Raw genomic sequence first — 16,676 nt, 5'->3', positions numbered from 1 at the left:
CTGCCATGATATGCTTGATCGTCGATGTTTGGTTGGATAAAATCAGCAACATAGTCTTCAAGTTTCCGGTTGCTACGTTGCTGATTGTGGTTACCTAAAGTGGCATTTATCTACATCTGTAGTTTGCACCAGGAAGAAGGCAAGAAAAAGTTCAAATCTATCTCGAAAAGTCTGTTCAACAGATGCGGGCATCCATATCCAATGCGTGATTTTCGATAGTATCGCGCATCGAATGCAGATGACGAGTAAGGGCTTTGTTGCCGTGGCTCAAATCTAGCGAAATTGGAACCTTCCCAACTAGCAATTCCTACCACATATGCGGGCGACTGTTCCAATTTTAGTTGTGCGCGCACGGAGTACGCGAAGCACGTCGCTTAATATGTCGATTTGAGCCACGGCCACCTGGAAGAGGTTCCCGACGACGGGCCACCCGTACTATGTATGCAGAAATTATGGTCTAATTGCCGTGAGCGCTAAGCTTGCTCCTCGTCTCGTGCCGACCGCGGCCGGTGCAGCATCGCGACGGCTCACCCAGTCGAGGCAACATTGTGGGCGGTCGGCCTACTAGGCGCGCGCCGAATCGCGAATTGAATTCCCCAACCACATTTTACACCTCCCATTTAAACCGGTCCTCTCTACTCCCGCCATCCTATAACATGGCCGAAGCAACTCAAATCCCACTCACGATCTCTCCATCTCGCCCAGCACTTGCATTCATCGCGCCCATGTCCATGCAACAGCCGACTCGTGCCACCTTTCCCGGCGCCATGCCTGCAGCCTCCTTGATCAGCCTCGCCATCACGGCCGCCGTGGTCACGGCGGCGCTGGCCGTGGCCGTCGCCGTGGCGAGGTACAACAGGAAGCACAGGGGCCTTCGGCTCCCGCCCGGCCCGCCCGGGTGGCCCGTCGTCGGGAACCTCTTCCAGGTGGCCTTCTCCGGGAAGCCCTTCATCCACTACATCCGCGACCTGCGCCGCGAGTACGGGCCCATCCTGACGCTGCGGATGGGCGTGCGCACGCTCGTCGTCATCAGCAGCGCCGAGCTGGCGCACGAGGCGCTGGTCGAGAAGGGGCAGGAGTTCGCCAGCCGCCCCGCCGAGAACACCACGCGCAACATCTTCTCCTCCAACAAGTTCACCGTCAACTCCGCGGTCTACGGCGCCGAGTGGCGGTCCCTGCGCCGGAACATGGTGTCCGGGATGCTCAGCACGGCGCGGCTCCGGGAGTTCCGCCCCGCGAGGCTGCGCGCCATGGACCGGTTCGTGTCCCGGATGCGCGCCGAGGCGGCCGCGTCCGACGACGGGGCCTCCGTGTGGGTGCTCCGCAACGCGCGCTTCGCGGTGTTCTGCATCCTGCTCGACATGACCTTCGGCCTGCTGGACCTGGACGAGGCGCACATCGTGCACGTCGACGCAGTCATGAAGCGCGTGCTGCTCGCCGTGGGCGTGCGCATGGACGACTACCTCCCGTTCCTCCGCCCCCTGTTCTGGCGGCAGCAGCGCCGGGTGCTCGCCGTCCGCCGCGAGCAGGTCGACACGCTACTCCCGCTCATCAACCGCCGCCGCGCCATCCTCCGCGACGCCCAGGGGAGCTCGCCTCCAGACCCCAGCGTCGCTGCACCCTTCTCGTACCTCGACTCCGTGCTGGACCTCCGCATCGAGGGCCACGTCTGCACGGATGACGAGCTGGTCACCCTCTGCGCGGAGCTGATCAACGGCGGCACGGACACCACGGCCACCGCCATCGAGTGGGCCATGGCGCGCATCGTGGACAATCCGTCCATCCAGGCCAGGATCCACGAGGAGATCATGCAGCAGGTGGGCGACGCCCGCCCAATCGACGACAAGGACACGGACAACATGCCGTATCTCCAGGCCTTCGTCAAGGAGCTCCTCCGGAAGCACCCGCCCACGTACTTCTCGCTCACCCACGCCGCCGTCAAGCCCGGGAGCAAGCTCGCCGGCTACGACGTGCCCGCGGACGCCAACCTGGACATCTTCCTCCCCACCATCTCGGAGGACCCCAAGCTGTGGGACCGGCCGACGGAGTTCGACCCCGACAGGTTCCTGACCGGCGGCGAGACCGCGGACATGACGGGGTCGGCGGGCATCCGGATGATCCCGTTCGGGGCGGGGCGGCGGATCTGCCCCGGACTGAACATGGGCACGACGCACATCGCGCTGATGGTGGCGCGGATGCTGCAGGAGTTCGAGTGGCTCGCGCACCCGTCGCAGCCGGCGCTGGACTTCAAGGACAAGGTGGAGTTCACGGTGGTGATGAACCAGCCGCTGGTGGCCATGGTGAAGCCCAGGAAGATCTCCTTCTGATGCATGCATGTGCATGTGGATCGGCGTGCCTGGCTGACCATCCCGCGCGCGGTTGCATGCGGACGTACGGCCGTTGCAACAACTCCGACCGTAAAGCCACCACGAGCGTGCCCAAGTATACCACTTAGCTACCGTTACTTCCAGTTATTACGAGTTAAGTGTCTCCTATACTATATATGCTAGTCGATCGTGTATCTACATACATAGTATGAGTTTGTATGGTTTTGACGGACTTGTTTTTATTTGCATGGGTTAATATCGCCCCTACGTACCACCTTCTTTTCCTCTCCATCTGTGTGGTCCGTGCTAGCTCATGTTTCTGTTTCATAGATTGCCCACTTACTTTGTCGGCGAGTTAATTACAAAGGTCCTCCAATAGTGCCCTTTCTATTTTTTGTTGCACGTTCAGTTGCTTGCTTGGCAGTACAAATTTTATAGTGTCGTAGCATGCCCCGCTACAAAATATCCTAGGTTCTTGTACGCCCATGTATCAGTTGCTTTCGTTGCTTCATCAGAGCTTTTGCAAGTGTCTGAACTCTGAACCAATGAGATGGTGATGTGGATCCAATGGGTCAGCCACCCATCTCTGAACTTCTGCATGCATATGGTTGGTGCTAACAATCTTAATCACAACCATTTTTTCGACCTTAATTTGGGTGCTCAAATCATACAACGTACGGCAGTCTATCTCACCGGCATGTCCCCGTTCTATACAGCAAGGTCTCTGTACTGCTGTTTCAGATCAAGAAAACTTAAGAATGATTAAAGTCTCTTCTGCATTTTTTTTCTCTAATGAAGATCTGTCAATTTCACCGTCAGATTGCACATAGATATGCTCAACAGGTATTTTCAACAAAGTAGATGGATGGATAAAACCCTTTCCCTCTTCTGTCCTAGGCATTACGGACTGCACCCACGATCTTGTCTCCCTGGCAAACTCAACTGCACATCAGATCGAGAGAAGACCCTACCTAGCTAATCAATCGTTTTTCTTCTAATAAGAGCCACATCTAGCTTTTTAAGTGTCTGAACTCTGAACCATTCTGATGGTGATGCGGATCCAATGGGTCAGCCACCCATCTGAACTTCTGCATGTATATGAACAATCTTAATCAGAGCCATTTTTCGACCTTAATTTGGGTGTTCAAATCATACAAACGTACGGCAGTCTCTCTCACCGGCATGCCCCCGTTCTGTACAGCAAGGTGTGTACTGCTGTTTCAGGTCAAGAAAACTTAATGATGATTAAAGTCTCTTCTACATATTTTTCCTCTAATAAAGATATGTCAATTTCACTGTCAGATTGCACATATATATGCTCAACAGGTATTTTCAACAAAGTAGATGGATAAACCCTTTACCTCTTCTGTCCTAGGGGCTAGGCATGACGGACTGCACCAGCGATCTTGCCTCACTGGCAAACTCAACTGCAGATCAGAGTGAAGTACCTAGCTACCTTGCTAATCAATCAATTTTCCTCTACCTAAGGTGTCAAGGTGAAATTCCGATGGGGTTTCACTTTTTGCCTTTTCTAGTTCAGAACTTTGTGTCAAAATTTACATCAGAAAAGGCAAGATATACTGCAAGTGAAACTTAGAGGGGATCCCACTTAACACCCTACCTTTACCAAGCAGCCACATCCGGTGCAACTTAGAATAGTGTCGTTGTTTTAAACTTTGAACCATAAACACTTCGGTATACAAAAATAATCGAAAAGAAGGGAAGTCTGGTCGCCAAATATCAGTACGGGGTATACTTACTAAGATCGTGTGCATGCCAGATGGGGTTTGCTGCCTTGCTAGCTTATACACGTAGCACGATTTCAATGCTCTTGATCGTGTGCCAACCAGATTTTCGAGGGCACGATCGACCCATATGGGGCTACCTTTTTTTTTCAAATGAAAAAAAAGGACATGATGAGTTGAAAGGGGATCGTGCCGCTCATGCAGCTTCGGCAGCTATGTGACACGCGCTACTTAGGGGGTGTTTGGTGTGGCTTTTTTTGGCTTTTGGCTTTGGCAAAAGCCACCAAAAGCACCTAAATAGGTGCTTTTTTTGGCTTTTGGATTTTGGAAGCCAAAAGAATAGGATCTTTGTTTTTGGCTTCCAAAATCCAAAAGCCAAAAAAAACACCTATTTAGGTGCTTTTGGTGGCTTTTGCTAAAGCTAAAAGCTAAAAAAAGCCACACCAAACACCCCCTTAACATGTTCTTTTATATGGCGCATACGGAAGTCATGCATGGAAATGCAATCCACATGCCCCGCTAAAACGGAAGAAGGAAATGCAGTCCAGAGCTCTGATGGTACTCCAACGTATAGTAGGACTGAACAGCTGCTACATTAGCTTTCCTTTTGTCACAAAGGAGGATGAGGACACGACATGTACACAACCTTATATATTAAGGGAAAAAAAACAGAGGCCGTCTGTAACACCCCAACTTTTACAATCTTGTTCACTTGTTCAGAGTGCAAAAATCAGGGGAAATAAAAACTTTTTTTTCTAGTGTTGACATGTTTTGATTTCAATGCTTGTCTGACTTTGTTTGTTGAGTGATGATTGCTAGTGCTAACTGAAGTACCTTAACCCACATCTTCTAGTTTCAAGAAAAACACTAATGCTATGGCCCTCTTGCATTACTTTAATCTACTCTCTTCAAAAGTATTTGAACTTTTTGACACAACACAAAACCTCTTTTGTTTTGTCTTTTGACTCAAAGTCTTAATTCAAAAGTTCTTGACAAAAATATTTTCTTTAAATTTGCTATGGTCACTTAGATCATAATATCATAATAGGGGTTTCTAAAATTGTTGTTGACAAAAAGTATTTGCCAAATGGCATACCCCTACTTTGTGTGACTTTAAAATTTTATAAAAGTTTTTATATGCAATTTTGATTTCCAACAATAAAATGGAGTGATCCATATTTTATCCTAATTCGACTATGGATCATCCTACTCTTCTAAAAACCCTCTCTCAAAGGTTTCGATTAAACTTTTTATCTATTTTAAATCAAATAAGGGCCATAGACACCAAAATTAATTAGAGGACTATTTTATCTGTGATCAAATATCCTTGGATTTTCCTTGACACTAATATATCTCATTGATCTATCATTTAACATCCCCACTTCTTCTAGTCGTGATCTTGTTAGATAATCATTTGGCCAAAAAATTATTAATCTCCAATTGTATAACAACCTCTCCAAGATCATCCAACTCTAAGTTAGAAAACATTCTTGACCTAACCATCTTATATCTTGCACACCTTCTCTTTATCATCTTATCTAGATCCCACTCTTTGAGCCTTATCCTTAAGAGGCTAAAACAAAATATCATATATGAAAATCAGTTTATTCCCTATGGTCATGCTCCAAATTTTCAAATATGGGTTTCCCTCCAAATGACCCAAGCCCTATTTTTTTTTCTTTAACTACAAAATTGTTCCTAGTTTTTAATAAACTTTTTCATAATATTTTCTCAAACAAAATGGGAAATGTGAGTGGTGTATTACATCCCATTTCCACCCCAAAAATAATTTCTATAAAATTATTTTCTTTACTCTATTTTCATTATAGCAAAATGCATGGTTATTTGAATGTTGCAAATTCTTCCTTTTTCTTGCTTATTTTATTTTGAGAACAATATAATTTTCTTAGTAAAGCAAGTGGGATATTTTGAACTCTAAAATACTACCTTGTTACTCTCTAAATTTTCAGAATACTTTTCAAATGAATTTCTTTAAAATTGGCCATGGGCATAGGAGGTGATCCAATCTTTTACCCAATAAAATTCGAAATTAAATATTAACTCTTGGATATTTTGTGCATCTCCCTGATCTATCCTCCAACTTCATCAAATCCTCCAAACCCTAATGGGGCCATTTGGCAACTAGATCCTTTTTGACATAAATCTTCATATCTACCTCTTAATTAAGAATTTTAGTTTAAACCTTTCCCAAGTCAACCAGGAGCTTAGGTTTTTTTTAGCAGCACCATCTATCCTACCTTCATTGTCCATTGGACATTTTCCTTGTCTTATTGTGCTTGGAAAAGAGGAAGGCCGGCCATGTACAACCATGTTTTTCTCTCTCCCTGGAGCTTGGATGCATGAGGTGGCCGGTGGTGTGCCAATTTTTGGTGATACACACTCCATCTCTGCGTGTGTCCTTATTCAACGAGGAGACATAACTCACGTTGGTAATGCAGTACCACCTCAACTCACACCCTCGCCACTCCCTGGCTTGCCCTCTTTTGTTTGGAACGCGCCAGGGCGTAGATAGCATTCTCCAGGATGCCATCGATGGACCAAGACCTTGCCAGACAGTCAGAACTCACCTAGCTTCACCACAGTCTCCGCCTCGCGACCCTAAGGTCTTCCTGTATCTTCCTCTCCCTTGTCCCTTCTCTCTCGACCGCACTCGAACATGCTCTGAGCGCAGACTTTTCCTCGACCATGTTGCACGCGTCGATAGACGAGAGCCAACCCGAGCGCTCCAACCTTTTCTCGCCCTGTCCTTTCACCATCGGTCCCGCCTCACTCCTATTATAAAAGCAACAAGCAAATAACGAAGAACGATAAAGGTAAACGCAGCGGAGACACAAGATTTCACGTGGAAAACCCCTTCCAACACAGAAGAGGAAAAAATCACGTTAAATATTGTGTCTCCGATGCGTTTACCTTTATCGCTCTTCGTTATTTGCTTGTCGCTTTTATAACAAGTGGTATCAGAGCCCGTGTTTTAATCTAGGGTTTGCGACATGTCTTCCTTGAAGTTCGATCTACCGCAGCTGGATTATACCACGAGATTTTCTCTATGGAAAGTGAAGATGAGGACGATCCTTACCCAATCTTATGATCCAGATGAAGCTCTTGATGGATTTGGCAAGAAAGATACCAAGACCTGGACCGATGACGAAAAGAGGAAAGACCGTAAGGCTTTTTCTTTAATTCAGCTTCATCTATCCAACAATATCTTGCAGGAAGTGCTGTCTGAGAAATCTGCAGCGGCGCTGCGGTTGAAACTGAAATCGATCTGCATGTCCAAAGATCTAACCAGTAAGATGCACGTGAAGATGAAGTTGTTCTCGCACAAGCTGCAAGAAGGTGCGTCAATGATGAATCACCTGTCGATCTTTAGAGAGATCATTTCTGATTTGCTATCGATGGAAGTAAGTTATGAGGATGAGGATCTCTCTCTTATACTGTTAGTCTCATTGCCTAATTCTTTTGCGAATTTTCGAGACACCTTGTTATACAGCCGTGATGAACTAACCCTTGCCGAAGTTTATGAGGCCCTCCAGCAGGGGGAAAAGATGAAATCTATGGTGCAGGCAGAGGGTTCGTCATCTAAGGCAGAAGCACTGTAGGTCTGAGGCAGGACCGAGAACAGAAACAACAACAACTACTACAACAGAGATAAGAGCAAGACCGACAGAGGTCGCTCAAAGTCCAAGGGATGAGATGGTAAGTTCTGCAAGTATTGTAAGAAAACTAACCACAATATTGATGATTGCTAGAAGTTGCAGAACAAAGAGAAAAGAAATGGTAATTACCAACCGAAAAACAAATCTGATGGTGATGGTAAGACTGCTGTTGTTTCCAGTGATAATTCTGATGGCGATTGCCTAGTTGTGTTTGCTGGTTGTGTTTCTGGTAATGATGAGGAGATCCTTGATTCTGCATGTTTGTTTTATATTTGCTGTAACAAATACTAGTTCAGTTCTTATGAGTTTGTGCAGAGTGGAGATGTTGTGCGTATGGGAGATAACAACACACCTGAGATCGTGGGCATTGGCTCCGTTCAGATCAAGATGCATGATGGCATGACACACACATGGACAGATGTGAGACACATACCTGGCATGGCCAGAAATGTGATCTCACTCAGTACCCTTGATGTTGATGGGTACAAACACCCCGGTCCTCGTGGAGTTCTGAAGGTATCAAAAGGTTCTCTCGTTCACATGATGATTGGTGATATGAATTATGCAAAATTATATGTTCTTAGAGGTAGCACTTTGTCTGGTATTGCTGCTGTTGTTATTGCTGATGAACCTGGTAAAACTAATATGTGGCATATGCGTCTTGGACATATGAGTGAACATGGCATGGAAAAATTGCACAGGAGAGACATGCTAGATGGCTGCAATCTGAGTAAGTTTGAGTTCTGTGAGCAATGCATTTTTGGTAAGCATAAAAGAGTTAAATTCAATGCTTCCGTTCATACCACCAAAGGGATTCTAGATTATGTGCATGTTGATGTGTGGGGACCTTCACGCAAGACTTCTCTTGGTGGTGCAAATTACATGCTTACTATCATAGATGATTACTCCAGAAAAGTGTGGCCTTTCTTTCTGAAACATAAATCTGATGTGTTTGATGCTTTTAGAAAGTGGAAAGTTATGGTAGAGAAGCAAACAGAAAATAAAGTTAAATTGCTTCGTACTGACAATGGCATGGAGTTTTGTTCTACTGTTTTCAATGATTATTGCAGCGAAGAAGGCATTGTCAGGCACCACACCATCCCATATACTCCTCAGCAGAATGGTGTGGCGGAGAGGATGAACAGAACCATCATCTCCAAGACTCGTTGCATGTTGTCCAATGCTGGTATGCATAGACGTTGTTGGGCTAAAGCAGCCTCCACCACTTGTTACTTGATAAACATGTCACCTTGCATTCAGCTTGATAAGAAAACTCCTATTGAGGTATGGTCTGGTTCACCTGCTGATTATTCACAGTTCAGAGTTTTCGGTTGCACTACTTATGCTCATGTTGATAATGGAAAGCTAGAGCCCAGGGCTGTTAAGTGTGTATTTTTTGGTTATGGTTTAGGAGTTAAGGCATATAAGTTATGGAATCCTGAAACTAAGAAAGTTTTGCATAGCAGGAATGTTGTCTTTAATGAGGCTGTCATGTTTTATAAGAGTTTATCTACAGATGTTACTGATGCTGTTGATTTTTCTGATAATTCTGATGATGAGCAATAGAGGATCAGCGTGCAGGTGGAGCACGTGGAGGAGAAAGAAAATGATGTTGCTGAAATTGATAACATTGTTGTTCAGCACTCACCACCTGTTTTGCAGCAAACAAATAGTTCCATTGCTTCTAATAGACTGAGGCGTAACAAAGTTCCACGTCCTCGTTTCATTGAAGAATGTAATCTTGTTCACCATGCTTTGAGTTGTGCTGAACAGGTGGAGCATGATACTGAACCTACTACATATACTGAGGCTGTTTCATCCGTTGACCGCGTGAAGTGGATTTCTGCTATGCAAGAGGAGATGCAATCGCTTGACAAGAATGACACATGGGGTGTTGTGCCCTTGCCTAGACAAAAGAAGGTTCTCCGCTGTAAGTGGATATTTAAAAGAAAGGAAGGTTTGTCTCCCAATGAGCCTCCGAGGTTTAAAGCAAGGTTAGTATTAAAAGGTTTCAACCAAATTCCAGGTATTGATTATAATGATGTATTCTCTCGGTTGCGAAGCATAGTTCCATTTGTGCATTCTTTGGTATTGTGGCTATGCATGATCTTGATCTTGACCTTGAGCAGCTAGATGTAAAGATTGCTTTTTTGCATGGTGAGCTTGAGGAGGAGATATACATAGACCAACTTGAAGGTTTTGTTGTGCCTGGTAAGGAGGATCTTGTTTGCAAGTTGAAGAGGTCCCTTTATGGTCTGAAACAGTCCCCAAGATAGTGGTATATAAGGTTTGATTCATTTATGCTTGGACATGAGTTTAAGAGATCTCAGTATGATAGTTGTGTTTATATCAAGTTTGTTAATGGATCACCAATATATTTGCTGTTATATGTTGATGATATGTTGATTGCTGCCAAGAGCAAGAAAGAGATCACTACTTTAAAGTCACAATTAAGTAGTGAGTTTGAGATGAAGGATCTTGGTGCCGCTAAGAAAATACTAGGTACGGAAATTACAAGAGACAGAAAATCTAGTGTGTTATTTCTTAGTCAGCAAAATTACATTCAGAAAGTTCTACATCCTTTTAATATGCATGATGCAAAGTATGTTAGTACACCAATTGCTCCTCACTTTAAATTGTCAGCATTGCAATGTCTGAGTACTCATGGAGATATTGAGTACATGTCACGAGTTCCATATTCTAGTGATGTTAGTTCCTTGATGTATGCCATGGTTTGTTCTCGTCCTGATTTGTCATATGCTATGAGTTTAGTCAGTCGATACATGGTTAATCCTGGTAAAGAACATTGGAAAGTTGTTCAGTGGATTTTCAGGTACCTTCTCGTGGCAAATCCAAAGCTTGCTTGAAGTTTGGCAAGACCGGTGAGGGACTCGCAGCATATGTGGATTCAGATTTTGCTACCGATTTGGATAAGAGAAGATCCCTCACAAGTATGTGTTCACTGTTGGTGGATGTGCTGCGAGTTGGAAGGCAACGTTGCAAACTGTTGTTGCCCAATATACGACCGAAGCAGAATATATGGTAATTGTTGAAGCTTGCAAAGAGTCTGTTTGGTTGAAAGGTTTGTGTGCTGAGCTTTGTGGAGATGATTCTTGCATTAACTTGTTTTCTGGCAGTTAAAGTGCAATATACCTTACTAAAGATCAAATGTTCCATGAGAGGACAAAGCACATTGATATCAAGTACCATTATGTTCGCGACATTGTTGCACAAGGTAAACTCAAGGTATGCAAGATAAGTACTCATGATAATACTGCTGATATGATGACAAAGCCAGTTCATGTTTCCAAGTTTGTTGGTATAACTATTTAGCCCAAGTGGCTGTTGGCGCTAGCAACTGTTTTTCTTTGTTGTTCAGGAGATTTTTGAAGTTCATGCTACAAGATGAAATTTGTCTCAAGGTGGAGTTTGTTATATTGTGATCCAAATTCATATACTAAAGGGAGGCTAACTTCTGACGAGCGGAGCGAGGCCCATCACCGGTACGGATCGTTGCCACCGCCTATATATACATCTTGTAAGCCGCCGGCTAGGGTTTATTAGATTATAAGATAACCCACGGCGTTTGTAAACACTCCCCGATATAGTGATGTTTTGCTTGCTGGCGACCGTGGTTTTTACCTCTTCTGTGTTTGAAGGGGTTTTCCACGTTAAATCTTGTGTCTCCGCTGCGTTTACCTTAATCGTTCTTCGTTGTTTGCTTGTCGCTTTTATAACAACTCCCATTGGCTCGGTGGCGCCGCTCCTCTCCTATTCTTCGTCGTTTCCTCGTGTTCCTTTCGGTGCCGCTCTGGCCGACCGCGCGGAGCGCCCTGTCACGCTGCCCCTCGTGCGCCCACGCCCGGACAAAGCAGGGGAAAACCGATCCGTCTATAGCCGCACCTATACCTCCTCCTCAATCACTTTCTCACATCTCCACGGCCTGCAGAAAACCCCAGCTCCGCCTCTCCCCCTCTCTCTGAGGTGGGCGAGCCAACTCACCGTCTCCGGTGTTCCATCCGTGGAGGCGTGGAGGACGAGCTTGAGCTCGACGCCGTCACTTTCTACCCTCTCCCGTTGTTCCATTCGTCTTCCATATGTCGAGGCCGTCATGATCGCATCCCTCTCGTGTCCAGGGAGAATCGCCGGGTGTGATGACCCAGCGTACCACTGCATGGTGTAGTACACAAGTCGTTGACATAACACAAGTGAAACACCGTTCCACTCATATTACATCCCTCAGAGTGGTACAACAGAAACATATGCGAGTCCAAGGTATGTCTATAGAAGGATACAAAATCTGTTTACATAAGATCAACACAGCCTCCTACTTTACAGTGAGGTAAAACTTCAAATAAAGCTCCAGAAGAACGACTCGTAGTCTAACTTATTGCTAACTCAAGTTTAAGAGCTACTTGGCTTGCTATAGAAATCTAGCTACTTAGATGCTAGGATTAGGGAAAGGTTCCCTTTTATTACTAGTCTAGGTTTCCATTATAGCTGATGCAGAAGTTGACTCTATTGACTTCTTTGACTGGATTCTTCATCTTGTTGCAGTTGACTCCTTTGTCTTCGAGTTCCACGGTAGTTTCTCCTTCGTGCCTTGATCTAAGAAGGGGTTCAAATGGGAGGGAATGAGTACGAGCGTACTCAAGCAAGTTCATATTAGGAAATAGGTGTATCATGCACTAGCTACAGACCATAGACCGAGAAAGTCATAGGCCAATGCAAGTTTTCATAAACATTTCTTCAAAAGGTTTATTTTATTTTGAAAACTATGCCCGTCAGTCTTCACAGGTTGAACAGAACTTCATGGAGTTCCTTTCCTGCCGCGTTCGTAGTTCCCTTCCCGGAACAGGGAGTGATAGTCACAATTCAATACACTCTGCAGAGGTGCGTTACTTTTCCCATAAGAGACCTTATCCTTGTTGCCAACCAGGCGTATACTTTCCCGTCCACACTTCCTTGGTGTGAGGCCAGGTGTAAGATCCAAGCCCACACCACCTTCTCCACGACCCTGCAAACCCACCCTTTTGTCCACCCGTACACCCCCGGTAGACGTCTCCCGATCATACGTCTTTACCCACGGTGTACTTTGGACAATCCATCATAGACGGTAGAGCCAGTCATCCACACGGATGGGGATTTAAAAGGCCATCCCAACCTACGGCAGTGCCTCCAGCACCCCGCAGCTCTAACCAGTCCGTTGGCGTGCGGGAGGGAAAAGATACATGCTGGCTCCCCAGAGCCATTATAGATCTTATGGTCAACGCGATATGTACGGCGCTAGAATCACTGGACGTCATTGGTACTTAATCCTAGATTAATAAAACCCGTGCAATGGAACCTCCACCATATCAACACATACCATGGTTCCATTGCCCACCGCATAGTCATATTCATAATTGTAAAATAATACTTTGCTTTTTAATGCATGAGTGATAAGTATAGTACTTTGCATATAGTTTGATAAAAATAATCAAATGACATGAGCAAGCGATGAACTTGCCTTTCTTGACTGCAAGATTATGCAGGCAAAAGCTTCGATACGTGAGAACTCCAAATTCTGAAATACCATCATTGTCCGGTATGGACAATGTTTAAAGAACTGGCAAAAATGCTATAATGCATAGTATGAGATGCAATCGTCCCGAGCGTAACCTAATCTCGATGATTTAAGATGGATGAGTTGTAAAGATTTCTTTAGGGTGTGTTGCACTTTTAGGATGGTTCTCAAACAAGGTTCTTATTAGGGTTTGGTTACATTAGCATCATAACCAAGTGATATAAGACATCATAACAAGCACACACATAAAGGACTTGTAGTTGAACAATATGTAAAGAGCAGTTGTCAATTTTAAGTTTTACAGGACATGGTCGATGATTACTTGTATTATACTTCAAAAGAATAACTTTTGAAGAACATGTTAAATAAGAATATGAACTACTATACATAGGAGCTATGGCTTTCTAGGGTTTACTATTGGATTCATTTAGTTCTCTAATAGGAACTAGTTGGGTTCTTAAATAGAATTGGTCTATATGTAGCAAGTATTAGCAGGTGTATTACTATGGTTGATTATGGTATCATATCAAAGAATGATGGTCAAGGTGTTGCTATGAGTTAGGGTCTACTATGGATTCACATTTGCTTCACTAAGTAATCACTAATGGTTTCTAATCTAAGTGGTTTATTACTTTCTAAGTAGGGTTTAGTGGGATAGGAGCATGTTATGTGCATTACTATACAAAATTGGTGTTAGGGTTCATCACTAAGATTCTACTAGGGTTTTATGGTTGAGGTTGGTCCTAATGATATGGTATATAGGAGTGGTGATCAATGGTACTAATCCAATTAACAAGTTAGGGTTTGCTCCTAAGTGACACTAGGGAATCATATAGGTTTTAATTAAGAATAGGGACATGAAATGATAATCTCATGTGACTTGGTTTTATGTTGGTGGATCATGAACATGCATTCATTGGTTACTTATCAGGGTTCTACATGTAAAGTTGAGGTTTATATAATCATATGGGCTAAACCCCTAGGTTTTTAGGATTGCAACTATTAAGGATGAACACATAAAATAATGGGGTCAAGGTCTTACTTAAATTAAAACTAGGGTTTCTACATTATAGTACAACTCTTAAAATGATGCTTGGCAGTATAGGTGTGGTATCTAATTACTTTGCAACAAAATTAACAATGGTTTAGCATTTTATTAATTTTCACAAGAATTAATAATTAGGGTAACTCCTATTTAGGTTTAATTAAAAACTAGGGTTTAACAATTGTTATTAGGTTTTAGGATAATTAAATTGTTAACTAAAGATGTTTAAGTAAACAATTTTTGAATTACCAAAATAATATTAGCTTTTAGTATTTTCTTGTTTTATTATCATTTAAAGAAAATGGAAAGTATCAATTTGCAAATTAGGGTTTATGAATTATCACTAATATTTAAGTGGATGCAATTATGATAAAGAAAACTAATCTTAACATTTTACTTAGTTACTGAATAGTTAAAATTTAATTATTGAACTTAACTATTTATTGAATTCAAATTGTATTTAAAACAAATGAAAAGGCATAATTAAGAAAGTTAAAAATAAGTGAATTTTTATTTTGACACACATTTTTATTTTGAATAGAGTTTATTTTTTGTGAGCATTTTGATATATTATTCATACTTTTCTGAGTTGAAATGAATTTTAGATGGTTTTACAAAGTTTCAGCAATTTACTGGTTTTTAAATTAAACAACAAATCTTAAATGTACCGAGACAGTTCTAGCCACAGAGACTGACGAGTGGGGCCTAAGTACACGTCAGATGGCACGCCAGCAAGGACTGGTCAAAGTTGACCGAGGCCTTTGACCTTACCGACGTTTAAACGCCGGCGGTCAGAGCACGGTGGCGCCGCTGATTTAGGGCTCCCCTGGATGCGCGACTAGGTGTTTCTGAACGAGTACTGCAAGGCGAATTGAATGGCGATGATGGTTTAGCGAGGGGATCACCGGAGCATCGCCGGCGATGGGTACTGCGGCGGTGCTACTCCGGTCAACATGCGAATTAGGGTTACGGGTTATGCCAGGAAGCGAGAGTAGGTGCTATAGATGCGTATGCTCACCCTGAACACGAGGGTGTGGTCGGCGACGATGATTGATGACGGAGATGGCGAGGATTTCGCCATTACCGGCGATCTGCTGCAAGGGGAAAACCCAAAATTGGCATCACTCCAGCTCCCCTTGATGCTCTACTCCTCCAGGGTGCTCCTTGAGTCCAGGCGCTCCTCCTGGACTACGCGCCGGAGGCTGGGGTGGCCTCCTCCGTCGGCTTCGTCTTCGACTCCGGCGACAGAGAGTGGATGCATGTGAGAGGTACAAGCTGACTGAGCAGCAATGGAGTGGCGGAGGCAAACAAGGCGTGCACGCGATGCTCTCCACCTACTTATAGGCCAAGGGAAGCCCTGTGGCTTCGACACGGCGACGACCATGGTCGGAGAGGTGGCGGTCTCTGGAAGCTTCTAGCTGGCACGGATGTTCACGTCCGCGGATAAGCTCGGACGCGAATCGAGTTGGGCGCGGTTCTGAGAGATCTGGCGACGTCCAGGGCATGCTTATCGTCGACGGGATCGTGACCTACTGACTCCGCCGCGCTGTCGTGCTCGGAGACGACGACGACAAAGACATTTCTTCACGCACGATTTTTAAAGCAAGCGAATCGGTATTTAGACATGGGCTGGACTGCTCCTGGGCTTCGACGTGGGCTGCTGTTGGGTTGGTTTTGGCTGCTGCGGTCCATGTAAGCCAGGTAAGTTTCCCTCTCTTTTCCTTTCAAATTCTGTTTTATATTTACTGTATTTATTTTGTTGTTTTAATTCAAATTTGAATTCTATTTTGTTTTGCAGGTTCTAAAATATTTGAATATCAAAAATTTTTGATAATCATGCTTACTGCATGGTTTTGTTGTTTTAAACAAATAGTTTGCTTAGGATTTAATTGAGATCTTATGAGACTTAAATAAAATAAAAATGGTTTAGGTATTTATTTTAATTTCCTTTCAACTTAGGAACCAGATCTATTTAATTGATTTGAAACTTATAATCAGTGCATGGTAAACATATTATTAGGTTTTGTTACTACTTAACACTATTGATTGTTCCTATATATTTTAATTATGGCTAAAGTTTAAAATAGACGATATTGAGAATGGGATTGGCTCATGATTTTATGTGGATAATGGTTTATTAGGGTTTAGGAGAATAGTTTGATTTATACTTGGGATCTATGATACACAAGTTAGGACATATTATTTTATGTGGAGTGAATCTTATGTGAAGGTTTAGGATTTTGGTGATACTTCACTATTTGAAGTATAAAATAGGCATGAGGCATTGCATGGTTCTACTTCTAATTCCCAGTGGTA

At 43.9% G+C, this 16,676-nt stretch overlaps 1 protein-coding gene across 1 annotated transcript; it reads left to right on the top strand.

Moving 5' to 3' along the window:
* The first annotated feature begins 725 nt into the window (after positions 1-725).
* LOC124672139 (cytochrome P450 77A4) lies at positions 726-2,585 on the top strand. Its single transcript, XM_047208413.1, has one exon. The coding sequence runs from the start codon at positions 726-728 to the stop codon at positions 2,325-2,327; it is 1,602 nt and encodes a 533-aa protein (XP_047064369.1). The 3' UTR covers positions 2,328-2,585.
* Positions 2,586-16,676: the final 14,091 nt, after the last annotated feature.

The sequence above is a fragment of the Lolium rigidum genome, chromosome 7, assembly GCF_022539505.1.
Source record: "Lolium rigidum isolate FL_2022 chromosome 7, APGP_CSIRO_Lrig_0.1, whole genome shotgun sequence".
Lineage (NCBI taxonomy): Eukaryota > Viridiplantae > Streptophyta > Magnoliopsida > Poales > Poaceae > Lolium > Lolium rigidum.
The sequence above is the reverse complement of the archived record's forward strand: the minus strand, read 5'-3'. Positions and strand labels throughout refer to the sequence as shown.

Coding starts and splice junctions, on each gene's coding strand:
- LOC124672139 (XM_047208413.1), top strand. CDS start 726: ATGTCCATGCAACAGCCGACTCGTGCCACCTTTCCCGGCGCCATGCCT.